Source organism: Natrix helvetica (assembly GCF_964273705.1).
Source record: "Natrix helvetica genome assembly, chromosome: 1".
Taxonomy (NCBI): domain Eukaryota; kingdom Metazoa; phylum Chordata; class Lepidosauria; order Squamata; family Natricidae; genus Natrix; species Natrix helvetica.
The window spans coordinates 193,498,325-193,516,773 of NC_138548.1; the positions used below are offsets into that span (position 1 = coordinate 193,498,325).

At 38.6% G+C, this 18,449-nt stretch overlaps 1 protein-coding gene across 2 annotated transcripts in view; it reads left to right on the forward strand.

Annotated features, from left to right (window-relative positions):
• Positions 1–13,137, forward strand: part of LOC309389213 (retinol dehydrogenase 8-like) — a 32,257-nt gene extending 19,120 nt beyond the window's left edge. For both annotated transcript variants that reach the window (XM_081947309.1, XM_081947308.1), the window contains 2 exons: positions 518–701; positions 11,529–13,137. In XM_081947309.1, the coding sequence (XP_081803435.1) occupies positions 518–701; positions 11,529–11,744 (400 nt within the window). In that variant the 3' untranslated portion in view covers positions 11,745–13,137. The remainder of the gene's footprint in view (positions 1–517; positions 702–11,528) is intronic.
• Positions 13,138–18,449: the final 5,312 nt, after the last annotated feature.

Below are 18,449 nucleotides of genomic sequence, written 5' to 3' on the forward strand. Positions count from 1 at the left end.
AAAATGTGATGACAGTTCTTTGAATGTTACTGATATTTTACCACTTCATAGTTTTGATTGTAATTTATTATGCTAGTCACAAATAATAATACAAATTGTCTGACTGCCTCTTTAATTTAAGGTTTTATTTGCTTTGAACATCAGACCCAGGCAGACCTTCTCTGCAAGACTATGGGGCTGAAAGCATGAGATATGCATTATAATTAAATTCTTCTGAATCAAAATAGAGATTTGTAAAATGGTTTCAATGTTTTTCTTCATAGTACAGTTTCTTGAACCGAAGTGGGCTAAGAACTCTTGCTTAGTAAAGCTCAGGCCTTGGGTTCTAAGTCATATAACTATGTAGAACAAATAGGAACCATGTTAAGGTGTCTGCTGGGATGCCTTGCACACTGCTGGTTCTTGACAATGTTCGAAGACGAGGAAACCTGCTTCTTTGTCAAACAGATTGTTAGGTTGCTCAACAGTGGAAGGGTGAGGGGGATCCTGATTATTCACAGTTTCTTTCCTCCTACAGAATCAGTTTAATTGAGCCAGGACCAGTGTTAACAGAGTTTGAGAGGAAGCTTTATGAAGGGGCAGCAAGCATGGATCTCTCGGGTGTGGATAAAGAGACACTAGATATATTCCACAACTTCTATCTAGCCTACTCCAAGGAGGTCTTCACTGCATTGGGGCAGTCTCCAGAAGAGGTGGTTGAGGTAAGATGATGCTTCTCCCTACCTATTTTGGAATAAATGCCTAGTCTCTGCTGCTTACTGAGGCCTTTGCTGTGGTCTTAATACTCCAGAAGATTAATCAAACCAGGGCTCCCTCTCTCCCCCCCCCAAAAAAAGAAATAAATAATACGTTGACACATTTTGAGGAACCATAAAGTCAGTATACGTTTAACTTGTTTTAAAACCCATCTCCCAACTCTGTCAGTAAAGGATTAGCTTACTTGACTATGTTCACACAACGTATCTAATAGGTGTATAACCATTGGGTTGATTTTGGCTTGAGAGAACTTTGCTACTTCTGAAGCACCATTGGTTGTTGGTTGGCTTCTGGGCGCAATTGAAGGCCAGCTGTCAATTTTAAAGCTGTATATAGCGCCAGACTGCATTATCTGAAGCCCCCCACCCCTTCTGAATTCATCTGCCTTCTGATCAAGTTAAATAGAGCCAACTCCTTTCCTGCGCCATCTAGATGAGAATGCTATCTGACAGAGTGTTGGAAATGGGGCATTTTTAAATTACCTTTCCATACTCTAGAATTTTCTCCACACAAAATCCAATTTGGGCTTCAGAAAACCAGTTAAGAACTGGTATAGGACAGGAGAAGGGCATGCTGTGATTGAAGATTTGAATTTGGCACTAACAAATTGGCCATTCAACTTTCCTATAGTATGCTAAAAGGCTTATAGTTGGAATTATTGTCAGCTTTACTCTTCTTATATCCAGGGTCTATTACAGATTTTTTTCCAGTCATGATGGATTCTACTGTTTGTATTTTTTGTGATAACAATGGCTTCTAATAATGAAGCCCATCAGTATTATGTTACTTTGGAATGTAATCCCTCATTGATTTGCATGGCTAAAATAGCTTATAAACATCCTTTTTTTATTAAAGAGTTTTAATAAATTTTACAAATATATCCCCTTCCCCTCCACCCCGATCCCCCCACCCCTCCAACCTCCCAGAGCAAAATACAGAGTATAAACATTAACAATCATACGCTAACATAAGCTAACTAACTTTAACATCTTCCTCCTCTTGTACTTTAGCTCTTCTTTTGTTAAACTAACTTTAGATAAGTTATACCAATCCTTGTTCTTTCACTCATAAACTAATTGGAATTTCTTAGTCCGATATTTATTTTGAATATATTCAATCCATCTTCTCCATTCCATCTTGTATTTCTCATCTGAATGGTCCTTGACATATGCTGAGATTTTGGCCATCTCTGCTAAGTTTACTACTTTTAACATCCATTCTTGAATAGTAGGCAACTCTTCCTTCTTCCAGTACTGTGCCACCAGCAATCTTGCTGCCGTTGTTAAATTCAGAATCAAATTAGTCTCTATAACTGTACAGTCTGTAATTATCCCTAACAAGAACAGCTGGGGAGTGAATTTAATCCTCTTTTTAAGAATATTTTGAATAATCCACCATATTTTTATCCAAAATGCTTTAACTTTTTTGCAAGTCCACCCTATATGGTAATACGTAGCGTCAGCACAGTCACATCTCCAACATTTAGATTGTAAATTCGGATACATACAAGCTAACTTTTTAGGATCTAAATGCAATCTATAAAACGTAGAAATTCTCTCTCAAGTTTTGAGCTTGCGTAAATTTTACATTTCTTACCCAAATCTTTCCCCATGTTTCCATCATTATTGGTTCTTCAAAGTTTTGTGCCCATTTTATCATACAATCTTTAATTAACTCTGTTTCAGAATCTATTTCTATCAGTATATTATACAATCTTTTTATATGCATTTGACCCTGGTCCCTAATTTGTTTTACCAAATTATCCTCATTTTGCATGATACCAATTTTCTGATCTTTTTTCCATCTAGCCTGTAACTGTCCATACTGAAACCAGGTTTGAATTACCCTTTCTTCTCTTAGTACATTCAAAGGCTTTAGCTGTAGTACACCTCTTTCTATGTTAAGAAGCTCTCTATATGTAATTACATCCTGTTTTTGTTCTATACTTATATTCTCTATTGCGTGTCTGGGCACTACCCACTTAGGTATCTTATCATTTAACTTATATTGATATTTTTTCCAGACACGCAGTAGAGCATTCCTTAAAATATGGCTTTTAAAAATCTTGTCCACCTTCTTATCATATATTAAGTAAGCATGCCAACCGTATACCAAATCATATCCCTCAATATTCAGTATTCTATCCTCTGTTAAATTAGTCCAATCGCTAATTGTTGATAAAACTACTGCTTCATAGTATAATTTTAAGTTGGGCATTTTCAAACCTCCCCTTTCACATATATCTTGCATTATTTTAAGTTTTATTCTCAGTTTCTTCCCTGCCCAAACAAAATTATTAATACCTTTCTGCCATTCTTCCAAATTTGCATCTTTTTTGAGTATTGGTAGCATTTGAAAAAGAAAGAAACTTGGGCAAAATGTTCATTTTTACTGCTGCTATCCTTCCCAACAAAGACAATTGTAGTTTATTCCATTTAGTCATCTCTGTCTGTATTTTATGCCATAATGGTTCATAATTATATTTATATATTTTCCCATTTGAGGTTGTAATATCCTAAATATTTAATCTTTTGTACTATCTCACATCCTGTTACTCTTTCTAATTCTTCTTTTTGATTTATGGTCATATTTTTAACTATCATCTTTGATCATCTTTGTTTTCCCTAGATTTATTTTAAACCCAGATACTTGACCATATTGATTAATTATATTCATTAAACTTATAGCTGGTTTCCCCCGTTGGGTTAAAGTTACAACCAAGTCGTCCGCAAATGCTCGTACTCTATATTCATAATGCCTAATCTTAATTCCTTGTAGATCATCTGACCCACGTATTCTGTTCAACAATAACTCCAAGGTTAAGATAAACAATAATGTTTATTTTAAAGGATTCTGTTAAGCTACCATTAACTATAATTTGTGCTGTCTGTTTCTGGTATATTGCCTTGATAGATTGTGTGAAATACTCTCCAAGCTGCATCTTTTCTATTATTTTCATTAGAAATTGCCAATTCACTCGATCAAATGCTTTCTCCGCGTCTAAGAATATAAGCACTGCGGGGACTTGGTTATTCTTCCCCAAATATTCCAATATATTAACAATTTGTGTTATATTACTTTTCATTTGTCTCCCCTGTATAAAACGAGATTGATCATTGTGAATCGTTTGTTGTATAACTGACATCAGCCTATTTACTAATATTTTAGCAAAATTTTTATAATCTGTATTAAGTAATGATATAGGCCTGTAGTTTTTTGGCTGAGTGTGATCCTGATCTTCTTTCAGAGTCAGGGAAATAAAGGCTGTTCTCCAAGATGGTGGTACCCTTCCTTCCAATTGAATTTTATTAAATAATTCCTTAAGAGGTTCTACTATTTCTAATTGTAACTTTTTGTAATAAACCGCTGTCAATCTGTACCAGGGGCCTTGCCAATTTTTAACTGTTTAATAGCCAGGAGAGTTTCCTCCGTGGTTACCGGTTGATTCAGTCTTTCCCTTTGCTCATCTGTAACTATAGGGATTTTCCCTTTCTCCAAATATCTATCTATATCTAAACCTTGTATTTTATCACCAGCATACAGTCTAGTATAGAATTCTAAAAAAGCCTTTTTAATCATGTCCTGTTAATAGACTTCTTTACCTTTGTATTCTATTTTCTCTATAGTATGAAACTTTTGTTTCTTCCTTAACATGTATGCTAAACACCTGCCTGGTTTATTTGCATTATAAAAAGTATTATGTTTAGCATATAGCAGATTAGTGGCTACTTGATCTGACATGAACATGTTAAACTGTCCTCGCAGTAAAGTGATTGCTTCTTTTGTCTTCTTATCATCTGGGTTAGATATTAGCACCTGCTCTTTCCTTTTTATCTCTTCTTTCAATTCCCTTCGTTTTTCTCCCTGTCTACGTCTATATAGGTTATTTAAGTTTATTAAAACACCTCTCATATATGCTTTACTTGCGTCCCAAACCATTTCCATAGATGTCCCCTTATGCGTGTTAAAAGCAAAATATTATTTCAATAATTTTTTGCATTCTGTAACATTTCTCTTGTATCTAAATAGATTTTCATTTAACCTCCAAGACCTCCTAGATCCCTCTCCATATTCCAATTCCATCCAAACCGGATTATGATCTGTTAGAGTTCTCGGGCATATCTTCATCTTCTTCACCCTGGAAAGGAAATCATTTGTAATTAGTATAAAATCAATTCTAGAGAAGGGTTGATGCCTATCAGAAAAAAAATGTAAAGTCCCGTTCTTTAAGATTCCGTTCTCTCCAGATATCTCTCAATTCCATATCATCTATAATGTCAAAAAAAGATTTAGGCAATCTTGCTCGTGTTTGAGTATTTTGCAAAAGTCTCTTGTCCTTCATGGTGTCCAATACTCCGTTCCAATCACCCAGTAATATACATGATCTACAATCCCATTGTATTAATTTGATATGAAGCAACTTGTAAAAATTTTCTTGTTGATTGGAGGCATATACTGTTAAAAGTATTTTCTTTCCTTCTATTAATAGTTCAATTGCAATATATCTTCCTTGAGGATCTGCTTCAATTAATTCAGCCTTTAAATTTTTCTTAAGTATATAACTATACCAGTTTTCTTCTCCGGAGCAGATGTAGTCCCAATCTTGCATTCATCAGATATTTCTGGTCCTGTGTTCTAATATATGTTTCTTGCAGACAAATCACATCATTTTTAAATTGTTTTAGATAGTGGAATATTTTTTTTTCCTTTTTTGTGGTGAGTTTTTAAGCCATTAACATTCCAGGTTAGAAATTTAATTGTCATCTTCAGCCCCCTGAAGCTTTTTAAGAGCCACCTGGAAATCCTGCTGGAATTTCTTCTTCGGTCTGGCTCCCCCCACAGCTTCTGTATTTATGCTTATAGTTTCTTGGATTGTTGTCTGGGCTTGTTGCATCTTTAATTCTTGCTCTTTATTTTTGGTAACTGCTCGGGTTTGTCTTTGTTCCATGATTTCTTCTGTCTCAAGTAAGTCCAGGGTCTGAGCAGCACCCGCTTGTGCCTGGATATCTTCCTGTTTATCTTCCCCTGCTTCTTTTCTTCCTCTAGATCCTGGAGATGGAGGGTGTCCAGCCTTTAATACATTGCTGTAAAAATCTCTTGCTTTCCAGACTGAGCTAAGAGATATCTTTCTCCTAAGTAGTTCACCACCAATCCTTTTGGAACCTCCCATCTGTACTGTATCTGGCGAGATCTGAGTTCATCCACTAGGAATGCATAATCCTTTCTAGATCTCAACATTTTAGGGGGAATTTCCTTTAATACTGTCACCTCTTGACCTGCGACCTGCAATTTGTTTTTATACGTAGCTTGTAATATCCCATTCCTTATTTTCCTGGTAACAAAATAGATTACAATATCTCTTGGTAGTTGTCTCCGTCTGGCAATCCATGAATTTACGTGGTAAATTTTGTCCATCTGCCAGTCATATTCGGTCTTGGATTCACCAGTTAATTGGACAAAAGCTTCCGCAAAAATCTCTATCAAATTTTCTTGGTTACTTTCTTTCAGGCCTCTTATTCTCAAAGCAAACTCCATAGCTCTATATTGTGTTATTGTGACTTCTGCCTCTGACTTATCAATCTTGCTTTGAATGTCTACAACTTTGTTCTCCAGATTCACATTGGACTGATTGATTTCTTCCACTCTATCCTCCAGTGATGTTACGTAACCAAGCAAACCCTTAAATGCATCCACTATATCTTCCCTTATTTGCTGGTTGCGAGTTTGGATTAAGTCCTTAATTTCAGAAAATTTGTTAGACACATCTTTAAGGGCTTTAGTAATTTTGCCTTCCAGAGCAAAAGCTTGTTCCTTTAAGGCATTTTGAAGGTTACTTTGGAGGACTTCAAGTGTTAATGCTTCTGCTGGGGGTAATAAAGATTGCAATTTTTGTGTCTGGGCTGGAGAGCTTCCAGCGCTCTTAGAGGCAGTTAATTTAGTTTGCTTTGAAGCCATTTCCAAATACTCAAATCAAACTTTTCAGTGGCCAAATTGCTTATCCAAAAAGTCCACCTAACCCCCCAGACTTAATTTTTTTAGCTTGTTACCGAACCAACACTGTTTTGTTTAATCTCGAGCTCTTGATTCTTTTTACAACTTTAGCAAGCACTTAACAGATACTTTGCTTCTTAACTTTAACTTTCACCATGCCCTTTGATGTTCAGGCGCCATCTTCCTTTTTATCCCCCTTAATCTTCACAGAAGGAAGTTATAGTAATTCTGAACTAAGTTTTGTACTTGCGATTATAATCACTCCTGTCTTCGCTCCGCCTGCTTCTTATTCAAATGTAGATTAATACATTGATAGCAGGAGTGGTCGTGGTGCTTTGTTCTGCCAATGCAGAGACCCCCGGGAGCGGAGCACTATCGGGCTGCAGGGGGGCTCTCGCCTTTCAACCCCCAGAATTACTCCTGTGGGTCTAAGGGAGCTCTACCCTTACCCGGTTGCTCACCTCCCCCTCTTTTCCCAAGGGGAGAATTTTCAAACTGCCAGACAGCTGATTTACACTGTTCTAGCAGCCTAACACGATCTCGGGGCTGGCGTTCCAAAAGGAACGTCCATCATCACCTACGTTGCCACCGGAAGTCTCAGCTTATAAACATCCTTGATCATCATAGATTCCAAAGAACAAGACCATCAAGTACTTGATATTATCGACTGTATTGTAGATTCCATACAACTGATCACAGAAAATAGATTTAATATAGCTGTCCAAACAGTAAGTGAGATATAGCAGTTCAGGATCTGAGATAGTTTCAGAAAGCCCCAGAAAAAAAGGGTGCCAAAAAAGTAACGAAGTACTTATAAGAAATCCCCATATCTTTCTTTAGATATCAAACTGCTTGGATTTTTTTTAATTTATAGGGGGATATAATTGGGTAATATATTTCTCTTAATTTCCTCTTAACAGTGTTCAGCATCAAATCCATTTTCAGGATGTCTTTGTCCCCATTTCATGAGCTAAAAGATTTCATTTCCAACCACACCAAGTGTTGTTTACATTAGGCAGGTCTTCAGACATGTTTTTCACCATGGCCAACTCGCCATAGGACAATTCATGGGGGGAGAAGAGTTACACTAATATCAAAGAAATGGTGGAATAGAATCATTAACAAAAGGATGAAAAAGGAGGTACAGAATGAAATGTGAATGACAATTTTTTTAAAAAAAATATTTATTTTGGATAATTACATTGAATTGTTAATTGTCTTGCAGCAAGTTGGCCATGGTGAATTGGCCGTGGTGAGTTAACTATAGTGAGTTGGCTCTGGCAAGTTGTCCCATTCCACTTCAAGGTGTTGCCCCTCAGTTATCATTGCTCTTAACTTGATACCATATATTGAAATTATTTATTTACTCATTAAATTTTTATATCGTGCAAATTATACCTTGATGTTATGGTATTGAAGGAAACTTCTGAGAGTAGCTTGGATTGCAAGAACAAATCATTCAATACTGGATCAAATAAAACCAGACAGCTCACTGGGAGCATTAATAGGGAAGCTAAAGGTTAAATATTTTGGACACATAACAAGGAGGCAAAAGTCACTGGAGGCCAACAGAAAACAAAGAGGCTAGATCAGTGATGGCGAACCTATGGCACACGTGCCACAGGTGGCACACGGAGCCATTTGTCAGGGCACACAAGGCGCTGCCCTGTCAGCTGGCCAGCGCACATGCGCATGCTGGCCAGCTGAGTTCACCCTTTTTTAAAGCCATTTTTCGCCCTATAAAGGCTCTGGAGCCTGGGGAGGGCGAAAAGAGCTTCCCCCCCCCCCCGGAGGCCCTCCAGAGGCTTCATGAGCTTCCCTGAAGCCTCCGGAGCGCAAAAAATCGGCCCTACGGGCAAACCGGAAGTTTAGGAACAGACTTCCTGTTTGCTCGGAGGGTTGTTTTGAGTGCTCCGGAGGCTTCAGAGAAGCCTCTTGAAGGTCCCTGAAGCCTTCGGGGCGCTTAAAATGACCCTCCGGGCAAACCGGAAGTGACTTCCGGTTTGCTCGGATGGTCATTTTGACTGCTTCGGAGGCTTCAGGGAAGCCTTCTGAAGGTCCCTGAAGCCTCCGTAGGGCTTCCGGGGGGCTGTTTTCGCACTCCCCATGCTCCTATAAACCTCTGGAGCCTGGGGAGGGCAAAAAAAGCATGCAAAAATGGGGGGGTGGCGCCAGTAGTGCACGCATGCGCACTGGGGCGATCGTGCATTGCCTTATGGGTGCGGCACACCTGCACAAGACCCCCCTGCGCTTCCCCCACTTATGGCACGCGAGCCAAAAAAGGTTCGCCATCGCTGGGCTAGATACTATCATTTAAGGTCAGATTTCAGTTCCATATGCAAAATTCTAGTTCTTTTTTTAATCTTCTCAAGAGTGGGAGAGATTCTTACCATTCATAATGTTGATCAGCTTATTTACAGACTGCATACTCTGAAATCAGTATTTATCATATTTATATATACTTGCTTATCTCATAGACCATAAGGTCTTCAGCAAATGTATTTTACCCTATCCTTGTCCCTATGAACAATTGATTATTCTATTTCTTCCCATTTATTATTTGGATTTTTTTTTTTCACGGGCAGGTTGGTCTTTGAATCATACTGGGCAACTTCTGATCAGGTCTATTTAACCAACCATTTTTGCTTCCTAATATATTCTACTGTTCTATTCTAGTGTGGAAATGGAGTGAATGAGGCAAGTAGAGTTGGCTTATTGGTGAGATGAGTGGTATATAAATTTAATAAGTAAAATAACTAAATAATTTATTATGTGTCAGGTTTATTAGCAAAAAAAGAGCCAGTTTGGTCTAGTCTAGTTGATAGGGTACCAGGCTAGAAAGCAGGAGACTATCAATTCTTGTCTTGCCTTAGCCATGAAAGCCAACTTTGTACCCTCTGGGGCTTTTGGAAAACTATCTCAGATCCTGAAGTACTATATCTGTACTGTTTGGACAACTATATTAAATCCATTTTCTTGGATCAGTCACTCTCTCTTAGCCCAACTCACCTCAGGGTTGTTTCTGTGGGAAAATAGGGTTGTTTCTGTGGGGAAAATAGGAAGAAGGTATGTCCCATAGATTCACTGCCTTGAGTTAAAATAATAAAGGTGGGATATTTTTTTTTAAAAAAAAATCCTGAATAGGCTTAACAAAACAAATTACATGGGGGCTCTATGAGACGTACGAGGAAGAAAAATGAAATGCAATGGCATTTTACGAAAAGTGGCTTACATTTGGACAGAGTCTTTGTCTTTAACTTGACTGTGGGGAAACCAGCCTCAGTCCAAAGTGACAATGGCAAGGAGCATGAATGGGCAGATAATTGACTGATGAGTCTAAGTGTTATGCTAGGTATTGTCCAGGTAACAAGGAATCAGTTGTATAGATGAAAGTAATTTCCATCTCTCTACATGTATGCAATGAAGACATAATATACATGATCCATTAAATTATTTGGAGAATTATTATATTGAGACGCAGCTTCAACAATACAGTACATAGGAGAGATAGGCAACTAAAAGTAAGGCTCTTAAAGATTTTTGTATTCGGTCCCTACAATCATAACTCTTCTGTTCTTCAACCAGAGACAGCAGATAAATGTGTTCTACTGTCCTCTGTATGTAGAATGGAAGAGAATCATTTGTTTGGTGTTTTATATTTAAATATTAAATTATGTTTAATAAAACATGCTTCTTATCACATCAGTGGTCCTTAAAAACTGCCTGGTATTTATTATGGTTTTTTTTCATCTAAGTAGCATATACCATTGGTGCAGAGAAAAATATTCCATAAAACGTAATTGTATGTGAACTCTTGGAAATGGGCTTTGCCAGCATTTTATTATTATAGGCCAGTGGCCCCCAGCCTTTTGGGCACCAGGGACCAGTTCTGTGGAGAGAGATTTTTCCTTGGACCAGATAGGATGTGGTTGTTGCCTGCATCCTGCAGATGGGGCTATACTTGTTTGCGGGGTCCGGTTTCTGATAAGCTGCGGACCCGGGCCACTCCATGGACTGGAGGTTGGGGACCCTTGTTATAGGCAAAAAAAGAGTAAAGGAGATAATCTACAAAAGAGTACTATACTTTTTTTTTTTACTAAAAATGTAAGTCAGGGCTACACTGACTTTGAGAATGATTCAAAGGGCTTCAGACTTGGGTGAATAGTTGCATTGACTTTAGTGAGTGGATTTCTTAAAAGAACTTTTTTTTTTGCACGAAAACACAAGAGATGAATTTGCCTGCATAAAGTCAGAATCCTACTTTTTCTAGATCTGTTCCCTGTTTCTTCAGTTCTTAAAAAATGCACTCATCATGACTGTAATTTAATTTATTCAATGATGGCTTTCCTCCAATAATTTCATAATATTAACTTCGACTAAGACTCCTGTCAGCTTCCAAATATGTAATACAGTCTTGAATGACTATTATGAGAAGCATAATAATAAGTCCATAAGAACATGTATATATGCTAGATGTGAAACTCTTTTGGTTAAAAAACAGATGGCCAACTTCTACAGTTGATTGGTTTTACTATCAAATAACCTTATTATTGACCAAGTTAAGTCTTCTTCAAACTGTAATGTAAAGCTTAAAAAATACCCTGATTGTTTGAAGCTTCATCTTGACTCTTAAAATCAGACCTTTAAATATGTTTGCTACTTTTCCCCATCCTAATTAACTTATACCACCACCACCCCCTTCATCCAAACATACACTTTTCTGTAAAACACAGGGAGAAGTCTGCATTTCTAATTCCATGTCTTGCTCTTTTTTCTGGCAGCATGTGTTGAAAGTGATCAACTCGGAGAACCCTCCATTGCGATATCAAACCAACAGTTTCTACACACCCATCACCACTCTCAAACATGCGGACCCCAGTGGGAACCTGCCTCTCAATACCTTTCATCAGATGATCTTCCAACATGATCGGCTCTTCAAAGCCAGTCTAAGCCTCCTTAAAATGCTCCAGTGGAGGAAGAGGCGAGATATGGACTAGATCGCACACAAGTATAGAAGATGCTAGCTGCCTCAGAGCCCTTTATTCCCTAATAGGTTCTGAAAAGAGTCTGTTCATTGGCTACAAGATCATACTTATAGCTTACATGCAGATTTTTTTTCTTGTAGTACAGAATGAGGTGACCTTGGCCTGATTCAGTGTGGGGGTTTTTTTGGGTGGGGGGGAACTAACGTTGCTTCAAAGCAATAAGGAGTTAGAATCAGATAATATTTTTGATCCGGGGTTGCAAGGTGTGTCATATTTTTGGTGTTCCTTATATAACATCTTTGAATAATATATTTTTAATACGCTATGATACCAGAATCAAAAATGTCAACCTGCATTTGCAGTCCAAAGTGGTGTGATCCAAAATAGATCCTGTCACTCTTGTACAGTGCAGCATTTTCCAATCTTAGCAACTTCTGGATGAGTAGGCTTTGAAGTTCTCAGAATTCTCATCAAAGGATAGCCTGGCTGAGGAATTGTGAAAGTTGAACATAGATACTTTGGAAAATAATAGAGCCGGTGTCCCATTCGGTTATATATAATGCCTAACCTTTAAAAATGCACCGGGAGTCTGGGCTTGTACCTAAATGTATTCCCTACTGAACATGTTTTCCAATTCTTGACTATATTAGGACTTCCCTGGAGTTAGTTCTGAGAATGAAAGATTAAAACAATTCTTAGGACTAAGGAAAGAGAGCGAGTGCATATTTTAAACTTTTTTGTTCCTGAAAAAAATCGACTAGAGGAACCAATTACTGTAAAACAAGAAAGAATAATATAAAAGGACACCAAAAAAAAAGATGAGGTAATATGGAAACAAAAATGTCATTAATGTAGACTACTTCCTTTCAGATTTTTATAGGGAAAAAGTCAACTTACAATAGTTTTTTCTTTCTTTTTCAAATACAACTTGCCAGTTCCCAAATGCTTTTTAATTGGGGCAGAAGATTTGTAATCATAGTAGGATCAGTTGCTAATTTGCATTATTGTCCAAAAGTATGTACATGATACAGAAGACATTCTTTTTTATAGCAGAACCAAAAGTATTTGCATTACATGGGCATTGACAGATTTGAGGCCTGTCCTATGCATCTTTATTCAGAAGTAAGTCTTACTCAGTTTAGTGGACTTTCTTCCTAGTAAGTGTTCACTGGATTGCTTCCTCAGCTTTGCTCTTTTCACATTCAATAATCTGTGAAATAAAAATTTACATATAGGAAATGGCAGCTTTAATATCGATCTTGAATCTAGACGCATTGTAATCCATTGAACTTCTAATGCTACATTTTCCACAAGTGACTTTTCAGCTCAAAACAATTCACTGTCTAAAATAAACTGATAGACCAAAATCCATCAAAAGTAATACAATTAGAATACTCTATTATGAGCATTGAATGTTAAATAGTTGTTTATGTAAAGGACACTATAAGTTTACTATGCAGCAGAGAATGTTCTAGTGTATTAATTTCATACCCATATTATGTAATTCATACTGAAACATACAATAGTTGGCCCAAATCAAGCGTGCAGGAAAAGGGAAAAAGTACAGCTCACCTAGGAAAATTATCCTTAACAATGACATGCAACAAAACTAGACAAAATATGTGATATTCCTATACTTCAAATAAAGCTAAAAGAAGTCCAATGACTTATCATGTAAGGCTATTTTATCCTGGACATGCTAATGCTGACATAAATAAAACCCCAAATGCTGAACACCAGTAACAGGAAGGAACCTGGGCAGCTATGGGCCAGCACTTCCCCTATTAATTCGCTTCACAAGAGCCTTGTAGTAGCCTTATGTCAAAGGCCTTCTGGTCTTTGAATTCTAAGCTCTATATTTGCTATGTGTCTTGTAACCAAAAAAGTATTCCTCATCAAAGTCTCTTATGAGCCTGAAACAGATGTACTTCAACAACACAACAACTCCTTTCTAGATTTTCTCTGAGTTACCGGTAAATGAGATTGGTTACGTCATTGCACTTGTACAGAGCTAAGCTAGTGGTTCTGAAGCAAAACAATATTTGTGTTATTGTTTTGGGATGAGATAAGATGTGCTTTAGAAGGCAACACTTCCTGAGGCACATTTCTTAGACTCTGGTTTTTATGACAACTTTTGATAAATATCAATGCTGTTGCTACATTATTATTATATGTACTCCCTGGGTGGTGGTAAATGGATGGCAATGACCAGATGCAGCCTTACTTTCCTCTTGGGCCTCACAGTCACAACAAACAGAAGTGCATAAATCAACTATCTTACATTATTCCTTAGTTTTTCAAAACTAGTTAGTCAGATTTTTGCTTGGTAGGCACATTATCAAATATGCCACCCTATTGATGGCTTTCATTGGAGTTTGCCAATCTGATTTCCATTCTGTGTTGAACCCTCTTTTATAAAGATTGTTGCTCCTTTGTGCAGCTGCCTAGAAAATGCTTGACAAACTGACTGCATTCATGTCTAATGGTAAATTATTTTTTGGTTAACCATAGTTTACAAAGCACAGTGGGTAGTTTTTGTACTTTATTGCTTAACATAAACCTAGCTCAGAAGTTAGCTTGCTGCACTGGAGGAAAAGCTGATCCTGAGACATCCAAGATCAATGTCCTGTTTAAGATTCTCTCTAAATTTTACTGAATGGTTATTAGAATTAAATCAGTGGTGGGTTGCAGGCGGTACACCCCTGTATGGGCGTACCGGAGCCTGCCCGGAGCACTGGATACCATTCCAGTATGGTGCTTCAGAGAGCCCGCCCGCCCGCCCGCCCATCCGAGCTCCTTACCAGTCTTTTAAGTATTTGGGGCTTCTGCGCATGTGCATGGCGCATATAGCACCTGTGCGATGCTTTGCTGAGTAACTGGAGCATCGCAGAGACATTAAGATGCATGCACGCATGCATGCGTCCATGTGGACGCCGCTGGGCCCGTTCCAACCGTACCGGTTGGAATGGGATTCGGAACCCACCACTGAATTAAATTATTTTGTCTTGAGTATAAATGTGCAGACAGTCCTCAACATGCAACTGTAATTGAGCCCAGAATGATGGTTGTACATTGTGCCAGTCAAGTGAGTAACCATGACCAACTCAATTCTATGACTTTTTTTGCAGTGGTTGTTAAGTGAATCATGGTCATTAAGCAAATCTGCAATCATTAAGCAAATGCTACAGTCATTAGGTGAACCTGTTGTCTACAATGGGCAATCTTTTTTGGGGTCCATTAGAACAGTCAGTAAGAGACCTGTCATAAGTTGAGGACTACCTGTAGTAAATCATACTGCAAATGTGCAACAGTCCTTGAAGTTCTTGTTTAGCTCATAACTATAATCCAACCCAGCCTTTCCAACTTCAGAAATTTTAAGCCTACAACTGATATCTGGTTGGAAACTCTGGAACTTGTTATCCGAACCATCTGGAATATTACAACTCAAGGATCTATAGGTGGCAGTATAATCTAATACATTGGTGAGAGGGTGGATAATGTACATGAATCTAATAGTCACACAACATTTAGCAGGATTGACAGACTGCTGGGAGTTGTTTTAAAACAGCCTGGTGATTTCAGGTAGCAGGAAAACACAAGGGAAGGCCTAGGACTACATATTAACTTTAGCAATTGTTAATCAATAAACACAGAAAAAGTGACAGAAAATACAACTGGATCCCGTTGCAACTGGTATGGTGCACTGGGCTGGGCGTCCACCACATGCACGCGTGCAGCACACACGCAGCGTGCGCATGTGTACTTACCACCAGCGACGCTCCAGCTGCTCAGTGGAGCATCACGCAGGCACCGTACGCTCCGTGCGCGGAAGCCTCGATCGGCTCAAATGCAGGTCAGGAGGACGGCTGGGTGGGTGGGCCCTCTGAAGCACTGTACCAGAACGGTACCTGGTGCTCCCAGCAGGCACCGGTACTGGAGCGTACCAGTCGTAGCATCCCTATGGTCACATGATCAAAATTCAGATCCTTGCAACTGATTCATATTTACGACAGTTCAAGTGTCTTGGGGTCGTGTGATCACTTTTTGTGACCTGATAAGCAAAGTCAATGGAAAAGCTAGATTCACTTAATAAGTGTGTTATTAACTTAACAACTGTAGGGATTCACTTAACAGCTGCAGAAAAGATGTAAAATAAGGCAAAACTTACTGTCTTAATTAGCAACACAAATGTTGGGATCAATTGTGGCCGTAAGTTGTGGACTATGTACTTTGTAGGCATTACAGCTTGGAAAATAGCATTTCCTTCTGATATTAGTTGGTTCTGAAGTTCACATACAAAAGGAAACAAAAATTTCTGAAACTAGGAGCACGGAAAACTGGTGTGAAGTTTCCTGTTGTGGAAGTTCAAGATTTATTTTGCTGAGCAAGTTTGTTATGCTGACTATAAAAAAAAACTTGAGAAACTTTATATTTTTATTAAGTTTGGTGAAATCCTATATCCATTCCTGGGCATAAGTTTACACATGTCATGTAAACAAGAAATCCAAAATCATAACCTGCCAGCTTTCCTGGAATTTTGCAGAAATGAGTAACAAACAGCAGGGAGTTTGGGGAGTTCTATTTCAGTAACATCTGGAATGCCACATGTTCCCCTGAATGTTATTCTCATTGGCCAGCTTCATGCATCTTATTAAGCCGCTGAATTGTTTGCTTTTTGCCTTTGAAGATTGTATCAGTGTGATAAAGTGACTAGCTGGCTTCTGATAATCAAAGTCAGTTGGGGAAAGCTGGATTTGCATAATGACCACTCATTCAACTGCAGTAATGCACTCACTCAAGAAGGACATAACATTGGGTGTGACTCACTTAACAACCACCTTGCTTAGAAACAGAAATTCTGTTCCCAACTGTGGTAGTAAGTGAAGTGCTACATGTATATGAAGCCCACAAAATTTTCTCACTTTTCCATCAATATAGATAGCACTCCTGATGTCAACCACTTGAAGTCCACTGTGCTCTGTGAAAGCTTAAGCAATAATAAATGTGTGAGTCTTTAAAGTTTCATTAGGCATTCCATTTTTACTCCTGCAGTTCTTCCTTTTCCTCCTTTGGAATCCATTGCATGGGCTGGTAACCAACAGATCTGAATAAATACTAAACAAACATTCCCCATTTATCTGTAGGATTAGCTTCTGACTAAATTTTAAACTTAGTTTTATTTTTATGTTCCAATGTGAAGCAATGACTTGCTTGCAGAAAGTATTACTGTAGTTCTCTGCTTCCAGGAAAAAATTGGGAACCATTTTTGTTGATTTTTACATGTTTTTACATGGATATTCTACATTAGAACATAGAATCACAAGGCTGGAAGGGACCAGTCATCTTACAGAGGAGACAGGTGGCATACAAATTTAATACATAAGTATAAATAAAGGGAGCTTGGAGATCTTATACTTCAACCCCTTGCTCAAGGCAGGATACCTTCTACATCCTGGACAAATGATTGTCCAGTCTATTTTTGAAAACTATAGTGATGAAACATCCACACCTCCAGGAGGCAAGCTATTCCATTGATTGTTCTGTCAGGAAATTTATCCTGAGTTCTAGGTTGGATCTCTCTTTCACCAGCTTCTACACATTGCTTCTTGCCCTGTCCTCAGGTGCTTTGGAGAATAAGCCAATCCCATATTTTGTGTGACTGATGCTCGAGTTCCAAAAACAGCTATGATGCTCCTCGTAATCTATTTGATAAGCTAGACATATCTAGCTTTCTCACCATAAGTAGTGCTTGTTAAAGAAGAATACTCAGCTACTGCAGCTGAATACATTTATTAGTCTTTCAAATGAAATGGAACTCTTTGTTTTACTACACGCTAGGCACACCCCAAAAAAGTATGTATTGGGTGTAGGCAACAGAGGGAGGCCAGTTTCCTCCTAACCACAGAGCACTTTTTTGGTTTGATCCGACTCTGGTTGGAAAGGAATAAGAATGAAGTGGGAGTGGCCAGAGAGATAACTACTATGAAGTCCTGTTCACCTTCTTGACATAGGGCAATCCAAACAATCAATCAATGCGGCGTTCCGCTATTGTTGCTTGCATCTTCAATAGACATCCACATGCTTTATTTGCAGCACCAGTAACACCGCTGATTTCCTTATATGTTGTTTAACAAGACTCATCAACACGTGTGGGTGCTCGTTATTAGCTGCGGAGCACTCTTTTTTCAGCAAAAAAGGAGGAGGGGTGATTTTTTAAAAAAAAAATCAGGCAGAAACGGGACTACATCTTAACCAAATATCCGGCTTGTGGGATGCAATTGTTGGCAAGTGTACACAGCCGGAGGGGTGCAGCCACGAGGAATGCGGGAACTCCAAAACCAGGCTTTCTAGGTAAGTCAGTTAGGGCGGGGGAACATGGACATCTGGAAAAATTGGCCGGGGCGTAAGTATCGGCCTCGGCTCAGGACTTCTCTTCCCCGGAAAGCGACCAGAAACAAAATCCCAGCTCCTGCTGCTGTAAAACACCTTTTATACCCGCTTCGACAGCTTGGCGGCGATTAAAAAAAAACGATCGAGGAGATCCGCTACCATTGCCTGGGGAATGGGCGGCTTGTTTTTCTAAACAACGTCTCTTCCCTCAACCCCACCCCCACCCCCCTGAATTCCGGTTATTTCTAAGTCGTGTTTGGGACCGGCTTGAATTACCTTTGTCGAATTTTTCCTGGGAAGTATTTCTCGGAATCAACCCAAACGCCA